Below are 25,567 nucleotides of genomic sequence, written 5' to 3'. Positions count from 1 at the left end.
ATGGCTGTGTGGATAAGAAGCTCACTTTGCAACCATACGGTTTCAGGTTCAGTCCCTTAAGAAAGTTGTCTTCTGTTACAGCCCTGGGCTGACCAGCCTTGTGAGTGGATTTGGTAGATTGAAACAGCAAGGAAGCCTCTCTGTGTGTGCATGTGTGTGTGTGTGTCTCTCTCTCTCTCTCTCTTTGTGTTTGCCTCTTGTCATTACTTGACAACTGGTGCTTGTTTTTTTATGTTCTTGTATATTAGCAATCTGCTAATGCAAAAGAGACCAACAGTATAAGTAACAGGCAACAGAGTTAAAAATAAGTCCTGGGATTGATCTGTTTGGCTAAGAACTTTCAAAGCAATGCCCAACCAAGGCTGCAGTTCAATGACTGAAACTAGTAGAAGATAACTATGATAGTAAACTCAATAGTTCAAAAATATAAGCCACAACAAAAGTAACATCCCCAGATAATCTTTGATAAAATGACTTGTCTCAGATAAATTTGAATAAAAGGTTTACAAAAGAAAAAAAGAGAAGTTTTACCTGAGATGAGTCCGAATTAGCATCACTGCCTCTAGGTCCCCACATAGTTTGAAATTGAACCCTTATTTCAGCAAAAGTTTCAATTATCACAGCTATAAAAACATTCTGGAAAGAAAAAAAAATATATATATATCGTATAAACAGGTTTGGTGATACAAACTGGAAAACAGAATTCAAAACATGAGTTACAGAGTGACTCAGGCATGAGAGTCTGAAAAGTGCCAATGCACAAATCTCTGGCCCATGAGTCACTCTGTAACTTCTGCCAAATAATAAAAAAAAATTATATATATATAAGATCAGCAAAATTTAGATTCAGATGAATATGGTACTTAAGTTAAAGGCACCAGGATTTTGTATGGTATTATCCATATAAATCAATTTTATTAAACACTGTAAGTATTACATCAGCTTTAAAATGTCAAGCAATCTTCAGCCACTTATAGATTTTTTTAATTAAACGGACAATACACATTCTTATACTTATTTCATTTGCCAACATTACAAAGAGGGTAGATACATAGACAGAGTGGTTAATTCTATATGTGGCTGAAGATTGCTCGACATTTTAAAACTGATGTAATATTTACAGTATTTAATAAAATGAAGTAGCATGAAACAATTGTACTACACTACCTTGGATATCCTTGTTGCTTATTTTGATACACACACACACACACACATACACCATCTAAGAATCCATAAGTCAGAAAAAATATGTACTTGTATATCTGTCAATAGAGTGGCAAATTAATCAAAGCATGCAGCAATCTAGATCCATTTTGGCCGATCTTGCCAAATCAGTTTCGCACTACTGACTCAATGAAGTGTTAACCCTTGCTCAGTTTGTTTTGTTATCTTTTTAATAACAATAGGTGCAATAGGTGCAGGTATGGCTGTGTGGATAAGAAGCTCACTTTGCAACCATACGGTTTCAGGTTCAGTCCCTTAAGAAAGTTGTCTTCTGTTACAGCCCTGGGCTGACCAGCCTTGTGAGTGGATTTGGTAGATTGAAACAGCAAGAAGCCTCTCTGTGTGTGCATGTGTGTGTGTGTGTCTCTCTCTCTCTCTCTCTTTGTGTTTGCCTCTTGTCATTACTTGACAACTGGTGCTTGTTTTTTTATGTTCTTGTATATTAGCAATCTGCTAATGCAAAAGAGACCAACAGTATAAGTAACAGGCAACAGAGTTAAAAATAAGTCCTGGGATTGATCTGTTTGGCTAAGAACTTTCAAAGCAATGCCCAACCAAGGCTGCAGTTCAATGACTGAAACTAGTAGAAGATAACTATGATAGTAAACTCAATAGTTCAAAAATATAAGCCACAACAAAAGTAACATCCCCAGATAATCTTTGATAAAATGACTTGTCTCAGATAAATTTGAATAAAAGGTTTACAAAAGAAAAAAAGAGAAGTTTTACCTGAGATGAGTCCGAATTAGCATCACTGCCTCTAGGTCCCCACATAGTTTGAAATTGAACCCTTATTTCAGCAAAAGTTTCAATTATCACAGCTATAAAAACATTCTGGAAAGAAAAAAAAATATATAATAAACATACAACAAAATAAAGGTTACATGAGAAAGAAAGTGTGTGTGTGTATGTGTGTGTATGATTTTTCTTTGAGTTTATTTCAAGTTCTTCTTGAGAGAGTTCAAGCCAGTTGCTAACAAAGTGACAAGACTTTTTGAGTTAAGAGAGTTCCTGGTGTTTGTAAATCTGTGGTTGAGTGAGCACGTGAGTTGAACTGTTAATGCATGCACCCAAGTGTAGACATCTGTTCACATAAGAATCCCTTATGGATAATTTTTGGAATGTCTTACAGATCTCTACAGTGCCACAAATAGATTGGATTTGGAGACTATATGTCAGTTTCTTTTTCGCTCTTTTTCCATGAAACTAAGTATCTGTTTGTTTGTTTGTATGCATGCATGTACATATGTATGTATGTACGTATGTATGGGGGGATGTATTTACAATTAATCCTATTAATTTACAATTAATCCTGTGGTATATTGAGATTTAATCTCAATATACCACAGCTGCAATGATGGATTTTCTATCACTTCTGTAAAAGTGTTATCAATGCTATGAGATTTGTATATAGTCTCACTGGATGCACAAGTACACAAAATCGCATAAATATCGTATATATATATATATATATATATATATCCCTCTCTCTCTCTTTTGGAGAGGCACTGAGCACTTATACACACACGGCAGTAACTTCCGCCTACTGAATTCAATCACAAAGCTTCGGTCGACTCGGGGCTATAGCAGAAGACACCTGCCCAAAGTGCCACGCAGTGGGACTGAACCCGAAACCATGTAGCTAGGAAGCAAGCTCCCTAACCACACAGCCATGCCTGCGCCTACTATATATATATAAATGTATGTATTTGTGTGCCTGTGTTTATCCCCCTGCCATCACTTGACAACTGACGTTGGTGTGTTTACATCCCTGAAACTTAGCAGTTAAGCAAAAAAAACCGTTAGAATAAGTACTAGGCTTACAAAGGATAAGTCCTAGGGTTGATTTGTTCAACTAAAGGCGATGCTCCAGCATGGCCACAGTCAAATGACTGAAATAAGTATAAGAATAAAAGAACATATATACGTCGCTAAGGCATTGCAAAATTAATACCCTGGGTAGAACTCAATATGTGTATGCCTCTGAACGAAATGTTTGTTGAGTACAGAGCAGTAATAATAAAAGAGATGACAAAGGAATAACTTCATTAGTTTACAACTGCTTCCACTGTAAGATGCAGTAAATACGTTTTTGCTTTCCCAAATAAAATGTATTTCATGATTGAGGCTCAACTGATACTCAGGGATTCAACTATGAGCCCACTGCATCTTATTGTAGAAACAGCTAATTAAGTTTCGGGCTGCTTCCTGCACCAGTCCCGCATAGCCCCCGCCCATCCAAAGTACCTTGGATTCCAGAACATCCCGCTGTGCTTGAGGAGACGTGTTGAGTCATGAACATGAACATCGAAATAAATATCAATGGAAATAGTAGTTGTGATACCTGTGCCGGTGGCACATAAAAAGCACCATCCGAACCGGACCGATGCCAGCGCCGCCTTGACTGGCTTCCGTGCCGGTGGCACATTAAAAGCACCAACCGATCATGGCTGAAGCCAGATTCCCCTGGCACCTGTGCCGGTGGCACCTAAAAAGCACCCACTACACTTGCGGAGTGGTTGGCGTTAGGAAGGGCATCCAGCTGTAGAAACACTGCCAGATCAGTGGTCGAACCGTCCAACCCGTGCTAGCTCAGAAAACAGACGTTAAACGATGATGATGTTTATTCTTTTGTCATCTCTTTTCTTATGTATACACACACACACACACTCCACATAACAGTACAAAGTGCACGTACCTTTACCAGCCAAGCAAGAAAGAAAATGAGTGATATGAAATAGAGGGGTGACCGCCAGGAAGGTAAACTATCAACAGTATCATACATAAGAAAGACCCAGCCTTCTTGAGATGCAGATTTGTACACAGTGAAGAAACTCATAGCTGCAAATATACAAAACAAAAATGAAATAGTCGTAATTCTTTAGTTTCGATATTTTACAATTAATTATTGAAAATTACAAAATATATTTCCATAAAAGGATTCATTAGAGAGATAATGGGTGGTGGGATTGTTTTAAGGAAGAAACTGGGTGAGAGGGGGACAGTTGTGTACACACACACACACCCATCTCTTCCTGTTACAGGAAATAAAACAAATAAGAATTTGAAGATATTCTGGCATAAAAAAAACCATTGCAAATTATAGTTTACTTAGTCATGTCAGGGAATTCTATCTCAGTTGTTTAACCCTTTCGTTACCAACCTGGCTCTGAGTACAAATGTCTTGATTTCATAAGTTTTGAATTAAAATCATCCAATTTATGTTCCTAACACTTGCTGAATGATAACTAAGTTATTTTACTAAATTCTTTGTTATATTTAAAATTAATTGAAAGAAACACAGAGCATAAACTGTGACTAAAGTTTGGTGGAAGATTTTAATTCAAAACTTATGTAAACAAGACATTTGTACTCAGAGCCAGAACCGGTTTCAGCCGGGTTAGTAATGAAAGGGTTAAAAGACCCAGTGAGACCACCACAAAACCACAATAAACATTACAGTACAATCCTTATAAAACAACGCAACCACACTAAACACTCCAACACAGCTTTACTAAAACATTGCAGGACACCCACACTAAACACTACAAACAGTAATGCACACTGCCATACAATCATAATAAATTTATCAACATAAAAACTTACCAAACATATCAAAGCCATCAAAACCACTTTGCTTGCGATTGAGCTGCAAAGCTATACACTCCATTCCTAAGGGACATTGGTAGCCTGATCCCCGATCAGGGGAACAGAACGTATCAGGAATTGCAAACGACTCCAAAGACACATTTCTAGATTTAAAAGTGAGAGCAAGGAGGAAAGAAAAGAAAATTAATTAAGTTCAATGGATGAGGTGAGTTATTAATAAGAATTATTTTTCCTGAGAATTAACTTTATCTACAGAAATAATTTCCTTTTCAATATCCATATGCATACTGTTTCAATCCCACCACAAAGTCCCAGTCCCTGTTGCAGTGTGGGGAGCAGTGTGCCTCAATGATTCTGAGAGCTATGCTAGCAGAGAACAAGTTCCTGGCAGGGCTTCTCATGCAGGACTGGTCAAAGGACAAGGCCAGACTAATGTGGATCATCTCTTCCCAGAGGCAAAAACATCATGCAGCAAAACATCCGATGACAGTCAAAGATGGAACCGATTGAACTGTATCTCTTAAGCCTTTCACTCCCTCTGTAGCATAAACCATCAACAACTGTGCTTGACTGTGGGCTGTCTTTTCTGCTCCTCTCCAGTTGGATCTCTGCTTTTACAATTCTGCCTCAGTGTAGAAGTGTTCTGTCTTCTGCTTCCCCTGTGGGCTCATGTGTTACCCTGAGGGAAGGCCTTCTTCTCCTAGGTCTTGCTGGTTTTGAATTGTCGATGATGTCTCTGCAACTTTGCTTTTTTTTTTATATCTAGATAGATATCTTTTGGCCCACCCTGTATAATACATCTGAGTAAAAGAAGGGACCGTCTAATCAAACATGTTTGGTAAGGCCTGGCCTGAGTCTAAACAACAACAACAACAATTATTTTGGCTACGAAAGTTAACAGCAACAAAGGGAGCAGACTACTTACTTGGGATCAGTTCCATTGATGACACAATGGTGTTTCATTTCTCCAAAGAACTGAACTCCGAGTATACCATAAAGAGACATAAAGAACAGGAAAAACATAGTCACATTATAGATCTGTTGACCTGAACGCCTGGAAAAGAACGAGGAAAAATATATATATAACAATAAGTAATAGTAATAATAATGATGATCTTTTCTACTAAAGGTACAAAGCCTGAAATTTTGGGGGAGGGGTTAAGTCGATTACACTGACCCCAGTACTTGACTGGTATTTAATTTATCAACCTCGAAAGGCTGAAAGGCAAAGCTGACCTCGGCAGAATCTGAACTCAGAATATATAGTTGGACAAGATGCTGCTAAGCATTTTGCCCAGTGTGCTTTCAATCCTGCCAGGTGCAAGTCAATTAAATTGATCTTGTACTCGACAGGTAGTTTACTTTATCAACTTTGTAAAGATGAAAGGTGAAGTTGAAATCAGTGAGGTTTGAACTCAGAATGCAAAGCACCAGAATGAATACCACAAAGCATTTTGTTTAAAAACTTTAACAATTCTGTCAGTTCACTTCTCTCAATTGTTTCTGATTTAGGCACAAGGCCAGCAATTCTGAGAGGAGGAGATGGTTGATTTCACTGACTCCAGTACTTGGCTGGTATTTTGTTTTATTGGCATACCTATGCCGGTGGCACATAAAAAGCACCATCCGAACGTGGCTGATGCCAGCGCTGCCTCGACTGGCTTCCATGCCGGTGGCACGTTAAAAGCACCATCCGAATGTGGCTGATGCTAGTGCTGCCTTGACTGGCTTCCATGCCGGTGGCACGTTAAAAGCACCAACCAATCGGGGCTGCTGCCAGACTTCCCTGGCACCTGTGCCGGTGGCACGTAAAAAGCACCCACTACACTTGCGGAGTGGTTGGCATTAGGAAGGGCATCCAGCTGTAGAAACACTGCCAGATCAGACTGGAGCCTGGTGCAGCCTTCTGGCTTCCCTGACCCCGGTCGAACCGTCCAACCCGTGCTAGCATGGAAAATGGACGTTGAATGATGATGATGATGGCCAGAGAGGATGAAAGGTAAGGCAGAATTTGAACTCAGAGCATAAAGTGCCAAAACAAATACTAAAACATAAATCAATTTACTCAAGAGTTATATTTAACTTATATAGAATCCTCTTCAGATTTCTGACCTCTTTGGTTTTGACAACAAAATGATAGTTGTAAATGGGAATTACTGTCATACAAGCAAAATCCTTCGTTTCCAATCTTCTACGAGGACATGTTTGGTCATGGGGAAATATTACCTTCCTCGGAAACAGGTGAGAGTTGGGGATAGGACAGACATCTGTCTGTAGAAATTCTACATCAACAAATTCTGTCTGACCCATGCTTGCATGGGAAAAGTGGACATTGAAGTGATGATATGTGTATGTGTGCGTGTGTGTATGAGTGCGCATGAATGCATGCATACATGCACAGAGAGAGGGGGGAGAGAGAGAGAGAGAGAAAACAGATAGACAGGAGACAAGAAATAAGACTTACTTAAAAATTGAGTTAATTCTTGTTTTGGGTAACTGAAATTTGAGGAAGACTCTGAACACGCGAACTAGGATGAGAGGTCGAGGACATCTTAATAGGGACAAGAAAGCATAGTCTGAACTTATTTCTCGCATTTCAAATATCTGAAAAACAAAAGAAAACATACATCAGAAACATGCACCAACATCTACACATCACCAATACCATCATCAGCAGGAAGATGTGAAATGTGAGACTTTTGAAAAAGGTTAAAGGGAATTTTATTGCCCTTGCTCTTCCTAACTTCCTAACTATATGTTTTAGGTTAGATCCTATACTACTTGTGAGTAAAATTTGGTAGATGAAAACTGTGTGGAAGCCCATCTGTGTGTGAGTGTGTGTGTCTCAGCATACCTTTGCAACTGACTCTGCTTGAGCAGCGGTGATGTTTGGTTTATGTTCCACAATTTTGTGGTTCAACATGTGAAAACTAGAGGAATAAGTGACTATATTTCAAAACAAAGTTTGGCAACAAGAGAGATATCTGGTTGTAGAAAACTGCTTCATCCAGCCCATGGAAACATAGAAAAAGTAGAAATGATGATGATTAAATCATACATTTGAAAAAACATGTTTTAAATGCTTAATAAACCCCAGGAGACTCTGAAAGGCTTCCCATTTAGCTCCTGTCTATCAGTATTAGCTAGACAAGAGTGATCTCTCTCTATATATATATACAATGCTGGTCTCTTGCCTGCTGCATTTTCATTTGATTTGGTGCCTATTCTTGACAGCTTGATGATTAATTCTTCTATGCCAAAACAAGGCCAAAATACTTGCAGTGGATTTCAACCTAATGTTTGTCTACCTTGTTGCCCAATCTTTAATTCTTGTAATAGGTGAATATACTAAGAGCAATCACATGACTGACCAGACTATCAGATGCTGTTACACATCACTGGTCACAATGCAATTTATATTGTTTTAGCCTTCAAACGAAGCCACCCTGCTGACTAAGCGAGTTGGCCAAAAGTAATACTCTAAAACAATGAGTAATACAAATAATAATTACTATGCTACTTTGCTAGTAATTCTTTCTAACAAATAAACCTTTGATATGTATGGAATTAGTCATGTGGAACTAACTGAGAATCAAAATACAGAGAGAGATTTGGTTATTGGCTCAAAAATCAAAAGCAAGGCCATGTAGGGAGACAGGGAGTTATGTACAGGGAGGGTGGTCATACAAAGAGTTCAGGCCATTTCTGGTCAAGAGAGACTTTGAACCGAGTGGCCGTTGGCATCTATACTATCTCGTCTGGCAGCTTATTCCACAGATCCGCAACCCGGACGGAGAAAGCCCCTCTCCTTCGATTGAGATGAAATCGTCGTAGATAGATCTTTTCGGAGCAACCCCGCAGCCCACGCTCTGGAGCAGGAGTGAAGAACAGCTCAGTTAAGTGAGAACTTACATGCAGATCACATGACCAACATTATGTTATAGCTTGTAACAGAAGACTGAAATATTGTAATGTTAATACATTTATGTTCTTGATGGGGAGTCAAGGAAAAGTTGTGAAATTACCTGTAACATAACTGATAACCAAAGACAAAGAACCATAAAACCATCAAACTGGCACCACCGGTCTTTTAAATAAGGAACTTCTCCCTAAAATGAAGAAAAAAGAATATAACTTCAACTCAAAAGACAATATTTTTAACAACATCAATTAAATTATTATTAATGTTTCAAGAAACAAAGTCTGAATTTTCTACTACTATCTCTTGAAAATATGCCAAAAACATCCCTGATAAATACATTGATCAGTTATGAGAGGAGAGAGTATCAATGAACTGGATAAAATAAACAAGGAAAGTGTTTGGTAGAGCTTATAATCAAGATGTAAAAGTAAAAACAGGAAAACCCTTTAAAATATCTTTTCATTTAGTATACAGTTTCAACAGTAAATGACATCATCATCACTGTTATCATCATTTAATGTCCATGTTCCATGCTGGCATGGGCCAAATGGTTTGATAGGATTTGACAGGTCCAAGAATTGCAATATACTCCAAATGTCTGCTTTCGCATGGTTTCTCCAGCTGGGTGTCCTTTCTAGTGCCAGCTACTTTACAACACATACTGGGTGTTTTTTGGGGGGCACCAGCAATAGTGAGGTTGCCATGCAGTTGTCAAGACAAAGATCCCCTTTGAATGAATGGGGAGCTAAGGGTACAACCTGCACTTCATGTGATAGAAAAAAAAACACTTGAGCATGCCCATTGCCAGTACCGCCTGACTGGCCCTCGTGCCGATGGCACGTAAAAGTACCCACTACACTCTCGGAGTGGTTGGCATTAGGAAGGGCATCCAGCTGTAGAAACTCTGCCAGATCTGATTGGAGCCTGCTGAGGCCATCTGGTTCGCCAGTCCTCAGTCAAATCGTCCAACCCATGCTAGCATGGAAAGTGGACGTTAAACGATGATGATGATGATACACATATATATACATACATACATACATATATATACATACACACATATATATATATATGTATATATATATACACTACATAAATATATACTACATATTTGTTTTCTTGTGATTTAGCTTGCATTTTCTTTGCATTGTTTTGCCCTTATCCACAATCCTTTATACAATATATTCTACACAATGCTTCATAGTAATATATATATATATATATATATATATTCACACACATATATTTTTGACCATTGTGTTGATCATTTTCAAAGGACTAGGGGAAATATATATCATCTTGCTTGGAAAACCAGGTGAGCGTTGATTAGAGGAAAAGCATTTGGCTATACAAAACAGACCTCAATAAATTTTGTGTGACTTATGCAAGTAGAGAAAACTGGACATTAAAACAATGACAATGATAATAATATGACGACGATTAACACGGATGACAACAAGTATTTTTAAAAAATAGTCTTACCTTGACAATGCCTCGTATATGCATTTCAGCTATCATCTCTGTTGTAAACAGAAATGTAATAAGTAAATCTGTGATGAAGGTGACATATTTTAATTTTGGTTGATATTCAAATGTCTTAGGGGTGTTCATACTAACAGATATCATACTAATTAGGGCACAAACGCGAAACATTCGTCGAACCCAAGCTTTTTTCACCCAGTCGATATCTGTGGTATCATTGACATTTTCGTCTGGTCCGTAATCAGATAGTGCCATGTTTTCTCGGAAACTTGTCTTTCTGTTTACAAGCATGACTAGCTAGAGCCTACACAGAGGGGTGTGTGTGTGTGTGGAAGAACGTCACAACTAGAGCAAAGAGTTGATTAAATAGAATGTTATCAAAGAGAAATCAAACTGATTCCTCGCAGGAATTCTCACAGTGAAGTTTTGCCTTGACATCTTCATCTTAGTTGAGTAATGGAAACAATAATATTGAAGATATTAATGAAAATGTTCCACCACATCTGAAAAGGAAAGACACAGAAAACATAAATTTAAGCAGCAGTTAATTAATTTGAAATGTAGAAAACATTAATTAATATAATTGAATGCATTTTTAAGCAGTGCAGGTTTTAAAACAACATCCACATGATTTTGGATACAATCCTATTGTGTGGAATCTTAAGCATCTTGTGTGGTGTCTTTTGCTATAGCTCCAGGCTGGTAAGTAAATTTGATAAATGGAAACTGTTTAGAATATATATGTGGTACCTGTGCCGGTGGCACGTAAAAAGCACCATCTGAACGTGGCCGATGCCAGTGCTGCCTTGACTGGCTTCTGTGCTGGTGGCACGTAAAAAGCACCAACAGATCATGGCCACTGCCAGCCTCCATTGGCACCTGTGGTGGTGGCACGTAAAAAGCACCCACTACATTCACGGAGTGGTTGGCGTTAGGAAGGGCATCCAGCTGTAGAAACACTGCCAGATCAGACTGGAGACCAGTGCAGCCTCCCGGCTTCCCAGACCCCGGTCGAACTGTCCAACCCATGCTAGCACGGAAAACGGACGTTAAACGATGATGATGATAATGACAAACGACTTAGAAATCTGGCACCTGAGATGACAAAGGACCAAGATATCTGGCGCTTTGCTGTACTCAAGAAGATCCATCCTTCATAGCAGAAGCGTTAATGCCTGGTCAGCTCCTGTCAAACCTATGCCACATGGAAAGCCCACATTAAATGATGATAATGATATCCAGATAGTAAGGATCTTTGAGATCGGAGTAATTAACTTAGTAGCACTTGTTATGAGTACCTGGCTAACAGGAATACTGTAAAGGTATATCAACAATACTTATGACTATGTATGTGCATATATTTGTATGTATGTGTGTATATATGAGGAGTACATATATGTGTGTTTGCCTTTCACCACTTGACAAATGGTGTTGATTTCTTTACGTCAACACAACTTAGCAGTTTGGCAAAAAGAAATCAATACTTAGAAATAATTAGTCAGATCAAAGTTATCATTAAATACTTCAAGGCAGTATCCCAGTTAAAAAAGTGAATGTTAAACGATAACGATGATATACATATAGTGAATGATATCATGCCCTTATATATATAACATATGTATATACACACACATCTATCTATCTGTCTGTCTGTCTGTATATATATATATATATACACACAGGAATAAGGAATAAAGATATATATATATATCAGTACCAGTGGCACATAAAAGAACCATCCGAACGTGACCGTTGCCAGCGCCGCCCCAACTGGCCTCCGTGCCGATGGCACATAAAAAGCACCATCTGATCGTGGCCGTTGCCAGTCTCGCCTGGCACGTAAAAAGCACCCACTACACTCACGGAGTGGTTGGCGTTAGGAAGGGCATCCAGCTGTAGAAACACTGCCAGATCAGACTGGAGACCAGTGCAGCCTCCCGGCTTCCCAGACCCCGGTCGAACTGTCCAACCCATGCTAGCACGGAAAACGGACGTTAAACGATGATGATGATAATGACAAACGACTTAGAAATCTGGCACCTGAGATGACAAAGGACCAAGATATCTGGCGCTTTGCTGTACTCAAGAAGATCCATCCTTCATAGCAGAAGCGTTAATGCCTGGTCAGCTCCTGTCAAACCTATGCCACATGGAAAGCCCACATTAAATGATGATAATGATATCCAGATAGTAAGGATCTTTGAGATCGGAGTAATTAACTTAGTAGCACTTGTTATGAGTACCTGGCTAACAGGAATACTGTAAAGGTATATCAACAATACTTATGACTATGTATGTGCATATATTTGTATGTATGTGTGTATATATGAGGAGTACATATATGTGTGTTTGCCTTTCACCACTTGACAAATGGTGTTGATTTCTTTACGTCAACACAACTTAGCAGTTTGGCAAAAAGAAATCAATACTTAGAAATAATTAGTCAGATCAAAGTTATCATTAAATACTTCAAGGCAGTATCCCAGTTAAAAAAGTGAATGTTAAACGATAACGATGATATACATATAGTGAATGATATCATGCCCTTATATATATAACATATGTATATACACACACATCTATCTATCTGTCTGTCTGTCTGTATATATATATACACACAGGAATAAGGAATAAAGATATATATATATATCAGTACCAGTGGCACATAAAAGAACCATCCGAACGTGACCGTTGCCAGCGCCGCCCCAACTGGCCTCCGTGCCGATGGCACATAAAAAGCACCATCTGATCGTGGCCGTTGCCAGTCTCGCCTGGCACGTAAAAAGCACCCACTACACTCACGGAGTGGTTGGCGTTAGGAAGGGCATCCAGCTGTAGAAACACTGCCAGATCAGACTGGAGACCGGTGTAGCCTCCTGGCTTCTCAGACCCTGGTCGAACCATCCAACCCATGGTAGCATGGAAAGCGGACGTTAAACGATGATGATGATGATGATATATATATACAGGAATAAGGAATAAAGATATATATATATATATATATATATATATATATATATATATTATACACACATTATCTCAAGGTTTGAATAATGGTTAGGTGTGCTAACTTACAAGTCTAACTATGAGATGACTGGTTATTTTCAACCCGACCAGACTCTTTGTATTATACAATACAACACACACAATACGAACATGAGATTATATAATAAGCAACTGAATAAAAAAAAATAAATGAAATAAACCATATCAAAATAGGAAAAAAAATACCAGAATATCGCCATATTTTCAGACAAACCAAATGTGATCCAAATGTTTTGTATAGAAGAGACAAAATAGCAGAATGGTAAACAATATCAGAATGTCAGTAGACTTCTATGAAATTCCAACTATACCCTCTTCCTAATTTCATATGTAATTATGTAAATATGTGCAAGTATAATTATAAAGATTATAACTCATTAATTATACAAACACATTAACAAATATATGTGTGGGGAATGAACATGCGCGTGTGTGTGTGTGTGACGAAGAGAGAGAGAGACATTTGAAAGTTCTGAGGTTATTTATTATACAAACTGATGTACCAGCTACTTTTAGGCTGTGCCCCATGCTAGTAGGGTGCTAAGAGCACCATCTAAGTGTGATCGTTGCCAGAGCAGCCAACTGGCTTCCATGCCAGTGGCATGTAAAAGACACCATTCGAGCGGGATCGTTACCAGCATCGCCTTACTGGCACCTGTGCCATTGGCATGTGTAAAAAAAAAAAAAAAATTCAAGCGAGGTCATTGCCAGTAGCACCTGACTGGCCCCCATGCTAGTGGCACGTAAAAGCACTCACTACACTCTTGGAGTGGTTGGCGTTAGGAAGGGCATCCAAATGTAGAAACTCTGCCAGATCAAGACTGGAGCCTGGTGCAGCCATCTGGTTCGCCAGCCCACAGTCAAACCGTCCAACCCATGCTAGCATGGAAAGCGGACGTTAAACGATGATGATGAAAGTTATGAAGGCAGCTTTGATGTAGTAGTTAGTACAACTATATGATTTAATGTAGATACTGTAACTGAATCTTGCAGGGGAGGAAGCAATCTCTCTCCACTTTCTATTTTACATCATCATCTTCTAATGACTATCTTCCATGCTGGCATGCGTTTGATGATTGACAGGATCTGATGGGTCCAAGGACAATATTGTGTTCCAGTGTCTGCTTTGGCATGGTCTTTTATGGCTGATGCCCTTCCTAATGCCAAACACTTTACAGAGTGTATTGGGTGCTTTTTTCATGGTACCAAGATGAGTGAGGTTGCCATACACCCACCAAAACTGAGTAGAGTTACAGTCGAGAAGGAGGTAGTTTTATGCTATGTATATAGAAAACAAACACACTAACATAATAATAATAATGATAATAATAATAATAATAACAATAATAATAATAATAATCCTTAAACAATCCTTATTCAGGGACCTTTTGAGCGGGATGGGTTACTTGACCAGAAGAACATTCTAACTGGGCCCCACCTGCAAGGTCATGCGCTGTTTATCTTGATAGGAGATCACCATGTTGCGCACATATGGTTGTGATGCATGTGCCTAGTGTACCCTTATCAGACAGGTAGTCGCGATGGGTATACTGGGCTTCGTATATTTTACACCAGTGTCACTTTGATGGCATGCACTGCTCTCTCACTCAATAATAATAATAATGATAATAATAATTTTGGCACAAGGCCAGCAATTTTGAGGGGAGCGGAGGCAAGAACTGGAAAAAACCCTGCATGACATTTTTTTTTATGCTCTAACAATACTACCAACTCAGAGCAACAGATAAGATGGCATTACAGGGACACATGTTAACACTCACACACAGATATACAGTGGATGAAAGAAGGGAGAAAAAGTGATGGCATATACAATATACAAAAACCGATAGTAGAAAAATGTGAGAGAGTCCACAGAGAGGACTAACACCTAGGGCAAATCAAGGGGACTCCACAGATCCAAGCTTACTATGACTGCTAAGGTTAAGTGTTCTTTTTGAGATATGTTCTTCAGTTTATAGGTACATACTGAGAGTAGACTCTTTGACTTGGGCCCCTGCTCACCATTCTCATCCACCTTTCAACAAATTTATTGGATGTCACCTTCCTCTTCAAGTGAAACTTGAAAAAATTAATCAGGGCTTGGCTGCCTTCATTCATCAAGTCTAAGAAAACTGCCTGCCTTTTCCTAGTCGAAGGAAAATACTAATGGGGATCTCTACAAGGGATTCAACAGATAATTGGATATGCCCTACAAACAACAACAGCTGTTTAATGAAAACTTTGCAATTGCCAACGCTTGGACACTAAATGAGTGTATACAGAGTAATTACATCATTCTGTATACATCAGAGACTGACTTGTGTGATGACATTTTTGATCCAGTAGAATTTTATTGGCAATGTCTCAGTCAGGTAAGAAATTTCTGGAAATTCACTGGAGTCTGTGAGGTATACTAACCATCTCAATATGGCTAATGCTAATATGGAAATTCCACTGGATGCATTATCTGACTGATAGATGAAATTCTAGATACCAAGTACCTAATTTGGTCTTCTCTCAATCTAAGGCTGCAATTCTGTCAAAGAAGTGAGCTGTGAGAAAACATGCTTGACAAAAAGTAACCATATTTAACCCTTTCGTTACTGTATTTCTGTTGAGATGCTCTGTGTTTCTTTCATCATCATCATCATCATCGTTTAACGTCCGTTCTCCATGCTAGCATGGGTTGGACGGTTCGACCGGGGATCTGGGAAGCCAGAAGGCTGCACCAGGCTCCAGTCTTATCTGGCAAGGTATCTACAGCTGGATGCCCTTCCTAACGCCAACCATTCCGTGAGTGTAATGGGTGCTTTTTACGTGCCACCCACACAGGTGCCAGGCGAGGCTGGCAACGGCCACGGTCAGATTGGTGCAGTTTACGTGCCACCGGCACGGAAGCCAGTCGAGGCGGCGCTGGCATTACTTTAAATATAACAAACAATTTAGTAAAACAACTTAGTCATCCTTCATAAAGTGTGACTAAGGTTTGGTGGAAAATTTTAATTCAAAACTTATGAAAACAAAACATTAGTACTCAGAGCCAGGGCTGGTTTCAGCCGGGTTGGTCACGAAAGGGTTAACCGTATCTGCTGACCAATTTAGAAACCTTTGCAGATGCTGAATCTTCAGCACGCCTGTGCGTCAACAGCCAGAGGATACCAAGCCCTCTACACAGATATTGGCAGCAGACAGACCATGTTACCGGTGGAATGCATCTCTTCCAAAAGTGAAAGAACAAATGCTCTAATCTAGTTAGGCAAACACTGGAGAAAAATGCAATAATCGGACCATTAGTTGAAGGTAGTGTAGCTGTTTTAACCACTGCCAAATCTTTTAACCCTTTCATTACCAACCCGGCTGAATCTGGCTCTGTAGTACAAATGTCTTGTTTCCAAAAGTTTTGAATTAAAATCTTCCACCAAACCTTAGTCACAATTTATGTTCCTAACACTAGCTGAATGATAACTAAGTTATTTTATTAAATTCTTTGTTATATTTAAAGTAATTAAAAGAAACACAGAGCATCTCAAAATAAATACAGTAACGAAAGGGTTAAGGATGCTTCTCCTATGTGTAAAGCTGGCCACTTTACTCACAACTTTGTCTCAGTTTCTGTCAGGCTAGTTTGGACCTCCAAACAACAGGTTTCCAAGCAACTTAATCTACCTGTTAGTCCAACATCCATGAAGATGGCTGGCAGCACGAACTTGCAAACCCATTGACTTATCTCTCTATATATAAACGGTAAAATGTCTGCGTGTGTGTCCTTTATACAAATCCACAATTTTTCAGTTAGAGGGCTCACACTTTCTATGGTCATTCAAAACCGTCCAAGGGTGTTCGTGCACATCTTTACATTTCCCCAGTCACCCCACAAAGCCATTAAAAATAGAAGTGACTTTTTTGTGAATTTTCTATCCAAAACCCAATCAAAATGCCCGAAACTTGATACGCCAATTGAATGCCAGCTAGCTGTATGTGATTGGTCGGAGATTTGGACAGTACTCGCGTGTATGTGCGCACATGCGCAGCTGTATATGCATGCACTGGCACTATGACCTGGAGTTGCCGGGTCATAGTGCTAGTTTGGGTTAATTTCTCCTCTTGTCATTGTCCCATATTCCTAGAATGGCGCTCACCACTTTTACCTCTGAGGAATACTTCACTATTACGACTATTATAATGATGTCATCCACAGATATCAGCACGGCTCTTCCATGTTCTTGTTCAAATAGAAAGCCTCTCAACAATACTAGTTTCAGCAGTGGTGGCTCAAGAGTTAGTATGCACAAAAAGATGAATGTGTTGTTCTGTGTCTGAAAACTTGGCAGAATATGAAGACGAAGGTGATGCTGCAAATACTAATGATGATGAAAAGTGCAGTGATGGTGATGGTGGTGATGATGATGATGATGATGATGATGATGATTAGAAGTAGAAGAAAGGAGTGGAATGAAAGAATCTAATTACGTTGGAATTTAATGTTGAGTCTAAGAAATCGTCTTAAAGACATTAAGTAACAGAGCAAATAATAGGAAAGAAGAAGAAAGATGCGAGATTAAGAGAGCTAAGTAGGGTAAACAGGAAATTAGAGATGACAGCGATAAATATTTGGAGCTTGAATGGAAAAGTTTAGCAGAACTGAACTGGATGGTGAGGCTGGGTGGGCAGTGTGGAGGGTGGATGGGCAGTATGGAGAGAGATTAAGAAGATGGAGAGAGGTAAATGAAAGTGACGGATGTAAAGAAGGATGAAGAAAGAAGAAGATAGGCCGACAGACTAATTGATACATGAGCAGATTAGACCGAGATAAATAACTGGTTAACTAGATAGACAGACAGACAGACCGACGTATAAGACATAGACAGATATTCAAATGGTCGGAGATAAAGAAAGATCAGCAGAGATGGAGACAGACTAACAGACAGCCCGATAAAGCGAAGAAAACCAGACAGACATTGAAGGTTGGCTAAATAGATAGACACGTAGCTGGCTTCCTACAGATAGATGGAGAGATAAAACAGACGGGTTAGCAAGATAGGTAGGCAAACGTACAGGTAGCTAGTTACGGATATTAAGATTAGGGCTAAAAGACAGCCCCTTCTAATAGATAGGTAAAGGGCACGAACACAGGAGGGAATTGTTTTTTGATACCGTATATTAATGGCAATCGTATTAAAACACAGAAACACATGTGGATACACACAGGCATGTCAACAAGTGTCAAAAGAAAAAAATAATAATAAACTGTCAAACCTGCACGTATGCCCAGGCTGCCATGGTAACATAGCTTGTAGGAAGCAGACTCGGATTTTGTGCGTGTGCGCGCATTCACACACACACACACAGACACATAGGCGAGATTGGAACGGCTATCCCTCGAAGTCCTTATACTTCACGGGAAAGGAAAAGGGGCAATTTTTCCTCCCACTTAATTTTTTTTTCCAAAATATTCTAATTTTTCAAAGAACGAAAATTTACGATTCTAGAAAGAAAAAAAAAAGAATCCCCTACATATATATATATTACAATATAAAAAGAGAGTGATAGCGAAAGCTGTCTTACAAAGGAATAATATAAATAATCCATACGTAAATAAATTGCTTAAGTGCTAGAGAGTGCGTGTATACATACATAAGTGTAGTTTAATAGAACACTAATGAATACTATGTAACATTATGCAGACTATATGATATAATAATGTCTACACCACCTGTCTTCGTCTTGTGTTTTCTTTTTGTGAATTCTCCCTATATATATATATATATATATATATATATATATATATATATATATATATATATATAATCAATAAGAACGTGTGTGGGTGTGTCTACGTAAGTGTGCCTGTGTGCGCGTGTCCTTTAACGAGAATAATCAAAGATTAAACAACGCAACAAAGTTTCGTTTCTTGTACATTGTGCATTAGAGGTAGAGGCCACCTCATCTTGTTTACTTCCATCGCTAAGTAGTAAACGTTTTCTTAATAAGTGTAAAAAGCAACGTGGAACAATAGGCAGTGTTTAATAAGACAAGACGAACCGGTGCGCGGTTTCGGTTGCGAGTTTAGAGGCCAATTAGCTTCACTTCGATGGGAAAACGTTGGAACCACCTCACACCATTCGTTTGCCCAGAATCAATGAAGAACTCTCGGTGTGACAACGAGGACTGCTTGAAATAGCAGCTAGATCTTTTTCACATCATATACTATCGTCTTAAAGAAAGAAAAACGGTAAAACTACAGTGGACGAAGTCCTGGAATCTCCCGGTCTAAAATAAATAGTAACAATAAAAGAAGATTTCGGCTTATCTATCGACACATTACATAACAGAGGTCTATACAAGCGACGAGTGGGTGATGGTATTGACCAAGGGACCTTTTTATGCACACGCATACATTAAGGAAGAGGGGATATGTACCTGGGACCGTTTCAGGAGCAAACTGGGGGGCGGGTGAAGAGAGGACAAATAAGTCAATATAAGGTATTGACATCCACAGTTTAAGGCTGCACAGATGGGAGGTAATGCACTGAGTTTCGAAAGGGTTTTAGAAAGGGCGGGTGGTTTGTCAAGTGAAGTGTTACACAATGTCTGTGCTAGAAACGACGAGTTAAACAAAGGCAGGTGGATATAGTGAGCGGGTATTGAGGGTGCCAAGCAGAACCCGTTGTAGCAGAGAGTGGCCACAACATATTAACGAGTGGGTTGATAAGATAAATGACGATGAAGATTTTCTTTTTTCTTGTGGCCTGAGATAGAAACCCACCAGCATCAACCTAGATACTTCAGTTGTATTTAGTTCGATGCGATGCAGTACCGTTCTGAATTTAAACCGTGCCAAAGTTGGCCCCTGGTATCGATAAAATAAATATCAATAATATATTGAAATAGTGTCACTCGATTATAACACCCTCATTTTTTTACATACACGCAAAGATAGGGACTCAATGATAAGAGGCTATGATGCAGTCGTAGTAAATTCTGGGTGATTAAGGATCAAGGCACTGGTTTCGATTCCAAGTTGGAACAATTTCCAATTACGTCACTAACGACCTTGGAAAAGGCATAAAGATCATTAATCCACGTTCCCACTTCCCGACAGATTTTGGCTGTGATTAACTGATGTTGAAAAAGCAATTTATTCATCGTCTACGTGTGCGAAAGTCGAAACGAGACGGTGAAGTTCTCAATAAAACCGTAATCGCTATCCGATTTCAACTTTTGCCCTTCTTCGAGGCTGTCTGAACGTCACACCTTCCTCCTCCCCGCCACCCCACTTCGTTCTATTACCCCATAAATCTTATGTCCAAATACGATATCCATCGAAGAAATCGATATTAAAAATAGAGGAAGAAAAGCATCAAACGCAGATACACCTATTAATAAAGATAATGGTTTCTAATTTGGTTAGGCATGAGGCCAGTTTTGAGGTGGAGTAGGGGGGGGGGAAACAGTCGATGGTATCGACCCAAGTACCAGTGAAGTACTGGAGTCGCTGGTATCGCCTACCATCCACCCTCTCGAAATCACTGGCCTTGTGCTTAAAAATTCGTTACGATTATTATCATTATTGTTGTTGTTGTTACTATTATTATTATTATTAATTTATCGACCCCCGAAAGGAAGAAAGGCGAAGTTGACTTTGGTGCTTTCAAATCTCGCCGATGTCAAACAGTGTCCTTTTTCGGATCGATAAAATAAAGTAGCAGTCAAAGACTGGGTCGATGGTATCGACTAACCTCACACTTCAAAACTGTTGGTTTTGTACCTAAATTATCATTGTGTCAAAATTATAAACATTATTATTATTATTATTGTTAACGGTATTTCGTCTGTCTTTACGTTCTGAGCTCAAATTCCGCCGAGGTCGACTTTACCTTTCCTCCTTTCGGGGTCGATAAGACAAGTACCAGTTGAGCACTGGAGTAGATGTAATCGACTTATACCACTTTCCCCGAAAATTGCTGGCCTTGTGCCATAATTTGAAACCATTATTATTATTATTATTATTCTCGGTTGGAGCCATTTTATACGGCGAACAGAATGAATGTCACGGAATCTCAATTCCCTACCTCTCTCTCCTACAAACCCTGAGATATTGAACCAAGGGGGAAAGAAAGAAATTACTTTTGATGTAAGAAATAAAACGAGAAACTAAAGAACAATAAAAATAAATAAAAAATAAAAAAAAAGACACCCACTGCCCCTCCACCCTTCTCTTTCCCTACACACTAATGTTCTGTGTACGTATATTTGTATGTATATTTGTATGTATATACATGTATCAAGAGATGTATACACAAATTCACACATACAGGTACACAAGTGGTGTTGATCTTGTTTAGCCCCAGGTAAATCCTGATTGAACAGACCTCTGATCAAAGGCATTCTAGTCGTTACCATTCCGTCTTCTTACAAAATATGTAGGACTATAACAGTCCAATGTGACCTTTCTTACTTAAGGTGGTAGGGTCGTTATTTGGGGGGAATTCAGTGCACCCTCGCCACCTCGTGCCGTTATAAATGGGTATTTAAAGGTGGTGTTTGGATGAATCTGTTTACAAGAGACTACTGCGGTCATTAAAGGAGAGTGAAAGACAAAAACGGTAGGAACGAACGTGGAATCGGTTTTGAAGGTGAAGTTTTTGCGGGTGAGGAAGAAGAAGGAGGGATTCAAGAAACCGTAATATTATACCAAGAGGAAACGTCTCTTCGTGTTCGATGGAGTTTCTACGTAGTCGGTCGATCAGCGAGAAACAGCAGCCAAAATCTCCTTCGAATCACTTTAATGTCTTTACAAACGAAAAGAAAGAATTAGGTGATGCAGTTCTGCGATATACTATGTTTGAATGAATGAAAAAAATATGGGATGGTCACAGTTGGAAAGTCTTTGATTTGATCATAAGTGTGTTTGATCAGAGGTTTACCTGGAATTCAGTAATTAAGAGACGGTGGAAAGTGACAACTGAGTTAGGATGGGGAAGGGTTTAGACAAGGTGAATAGTGACAATAAAAATAGTGATCTGCTAGAAATAATAGCAGAAACCCCCTCAACTCACTCTGCTATCGTCTTAAAATTCTAGATATAGGAATCATAGGAAAGGACATGGTCAACGGTGGAACTGGCTCTGATCGAAGGGTTGCTGCTTAATAGGGGCTGAACTGGGGCTCAACAAGGTGAGAAAAGAACTATGAAATTATAAAATAAAGAAGTTGGGATAAAGTGATGATTGTGAACGACATTAACAGCAACAACAACGAAAAAAAGTAGCCCCTATGTGGTCGCACAATTTGCTAGAAACAACAGCCAAATCTTCCCGAATCGCTTTATCGTCCTCGAAGAAAAGAAGAAAAAAAGGACACACTGAACAATGTAGTTAGACAAAAAGATGAGATGGTCAGGGCGGGAATGTCCTGCTTCAACGGGGCTGACTCGGGGTTAAATAACAATAACAACAACAAAAGAGAAACGGCAACAGTTTAAAGAACGGGGAATGGCAACAGTTGGAAGATCCTTGAGTCCATCAATGACGACAGTTTGGTTTTTCTTACCTAATAATAATAATAGAAACACAGAGAATAAAAGCTGTACCAGGTACCAGGTCAGGCCATTGGAAAGGCTGTGATTGTGACTTTTGGATAGAGAGGGAGTGGAGGGAAGGGAGAAGTGATGAAGGAACAGAGATAGAGAGAGAGAGAGGTGCGCGGACGGAGAAGGGAGGGGGGACGTGAGAGGAAGCTGGCGAAGAGAAAGACTAAGAGAGATACGGAGAGAATGAGAGAGAGAGAAAGGAAGGAAGGAAGGTGGGTGAAGAGAGAATGGAGAAATGTAGGTAAGGAAAGGAGTAAGATGGGGGGGGGGGAGATGGAGAAGGAGATAAGAAGGAGTAAAGAGAGAAAGGAAGGAAAGAGATTACGAGAGAAACAGAGATGTATGGTGGAAAGGGAGGAAGGAGAAAGAAGACGGGGAAAAAGAAGGAATGAAGGAATGACAAGAGACGAAAGGAGGCTGAGAGATTAAAAATGAAGGAGAAAGACAAGGGAAACGTGTGTGTATATTATACATACATATATTATATATATATACATATATATACAGAGAGAGAGAGGGACAGGTGAGGTGGGACAAGAAAAAAGAGGGTTGTATAAGATGTGAGCAAAGAAAATGTCGGCTGTCTCACCTTGTAAATCAAGGTAGGAACGTCCTCAGGCTTGTCTGGACAGGTAAAGTGGCTGCGTCAACATATGAAAGGAATATTCGGTTGTGAAGAAAGACGAGAGAAATTGGTTTAAAAATGAATCAAACGTACTTATAAATCGCATCCCGATGGCGGAACAGGAAGTCGTCTGCTTGCCTAGTTTCCGCCAGTAACCCGGATGCTATCAACAACATTTAGCAGAGGAAGTAAGCGTTTTCAGGTCCGCACCAAATATTTTTTTCGTCTGCTCTGTCACAACGAAATTACCGTAACACAATTATAAAATAATTGCGCGTGTATATTAAAGTCATTATAAAACATAAGTTTTTTTTCATTCAGTTATGCTGTGTAAATTAATATATATATATTGTGTTTTTGTCTTTTGAGAAAGGAGATAGAGCGAGAGAGAGAGAGAGAGGAGAGAGAGAGAGAGAGAGCGGTATTTGACCTATTTTTTTTAAATTTCAATTTCTGAAACACACACCTTGACGTGAAGTTTATCGTTTCAGACCATAAATAGACTTCCTGAAACATAGCAGAAAGTTAACATAGTTTGTTGGTTCGTTTTCCTTAATGTTCGATGGAATATATCAATATTCAACTTTGAGAAGATGAATGACTTTTTAAGAATACACACACACACACATAAACATGTACACATGTATATCTATCGTTATGTAAATGTATACAAAGACACAAATTATATTAATGCGATTACGTATGGGCATACGTAAGCACATATCTTACAACATACAGACTATCACACGACCATACACCAAAATGTAATGTAAGATAGATAAATAAACAACTGTGTGTTTGTGTGTGTGGTCATCGTCGTCGTTTAACGTCCCTTTTTGCATGCTGGCATGGGTTGGATCGTTGAAAAGCACCAACAAGCCAGAGGCCTGTGCTAATCTCCCATGTCTGCTTTGGCACGGCTTCTACAGCTGGATACCCTTCCTGATGCTAACTACTTCACAGATAACTGGGTGTTTCTTAGATGGCGCCAACATAAGTGGGGTCACCGAATAACTCGCTAGACAAGACCCCTCAGCTGAATGGGTGTAGTATTGAGGGAGGTGGCCTTATACCAAGTGATGAGTGACTAAAGTATGATAGGGGGATAGAAACAGGTATTTTGCAGTAGAGATGTACATAGCCACTCCAGTTGGAAGAGGAGAGATGATGCCGAGATGTCAGAAAGACGAACTTTAGAGAAATAATCCAGTGGACTGGACAGGGAGAATGGGTAGGTAATATAATAAGAGTGTGAAAGGAGAGTGGCAGATGGATTGAGGTGGGAATAAGAAGGGAATCAGTGAATGGCGAACACACAGTTGTGGTTAATGATGAAAATCAGCTTGGAAGAATAAAGGTGAAGGAAATAGGATGGGTCAAGGACATTGGGTAGGGAACAAAATTTCCTTAGGGGATGCAAACCCGAAATTTTTTGTAAACAAAATTTTCTTGTTTTATTTTTTTAAATGTTTGTTCCTTGTCCTTCGAGAAGAAATCTAACTTCAAGCTTCTTTTTACAGATCGCATTTTATGCACTGTTTCCTAAACCTGAGAAATATTAGTAGGGGCACAAATTTTAATTTTGTACCCCCAAACAATTCTGGGAGGTATGCTTGCACCCCCTGTTCCTAGGCCCATGGTCAATGACGTGATAGATGGCAGCACAGGTGATGTAGAATGTGGGCAATGTGTGAGAGATTCACAGGGACAAGGTCTGAAGTACATAGGTACCTTAGATTACAAGGTATCTAAAGTACATAGGTACTATAAGACACAAAGTCTAAGGCGCAAAGAAGGCTGAACTGAAGCAGTGGTGGTGGGGGGGGTCTGTCATTGACAGAATGGAAAGGATGAACAGGGAAAGAGTGGAGATAAAGGGAGCATTTAGCAAAAAGTAAAATGGGAAAATACTGAGTGTGTGAGATGGAAAGTAAGTGGATCTTTGTCTGGTTTGGAAGAAGGGGAAGGTCCTGCAAAGACCCTCTAAGATCAAGGATATGGAAATCGATGCAGTTGGTGTACTTGAACTACTGTCCGTTGACAGATGAAGGAACAACTTAAGTAGAAA

At 39.3% G+C, this 25,567-nt stretch overlaps 1 protein-coding gene across 3 annotated transcripts in view; it reads right to left on the bottom strand.

Moving 5' to 3' along the window:
• The window catches only part of LOC115222255 (sodium leak channel non-selective protein-like), a 114,726-nt gene extending 91,071 nt beyond the window's left edge, over window positions 1-23,655 (bottom strand). For 2 of the 3 annotated variants that reach the window (XM_036511246.1, XM_036511247.1), the window contains exon 1: window positions 532-632. In XM_036511246.1, coding sequence (XP_036367139.1) covers window positions 532-576 — 45 coding nt within the window. In that variant the 5' untranslated portion in view covers window positions 577-632. Of the gene's footprint in view, window positions 1-531; window positions 633-1,953; window positions 2,059-3,922; window positions 4,066-4,830; window positions 4,977-5,758; window positions 5,888-7,297; window positions 7,438-8,858; window positions 8,943-10,237; window positions 10,741-23,463 lie in introns of those variants that run through there. The other variant, XM_036511248.1, reaches the window with a different exon arrangement.
• Between the last annotated feature and the right edge of the window lie 1,912 nt (window positions 23,656-25,567).

The sequence above is a fragment of the Octopus sinensis genome, linkage group LG19 (genome assembly GCF_006345805.1).
Source record: "Octopus sinensis linkage group LG19, ASM634580v1, whole genome shotgun sequence".
NCBI classification, from domain to species: domain Eukaryota; kingdom Metazoa; phylum Mollusca; class Cephalopoda; order Octopoda; family Octopodidae; genus Octopus; species Octopus sinensis.
The sequence above is the reverse complement of the archived record's forward strand: the minus strand, read 5'-3'. Positions and strand labels throughout refer to the sequence as shown.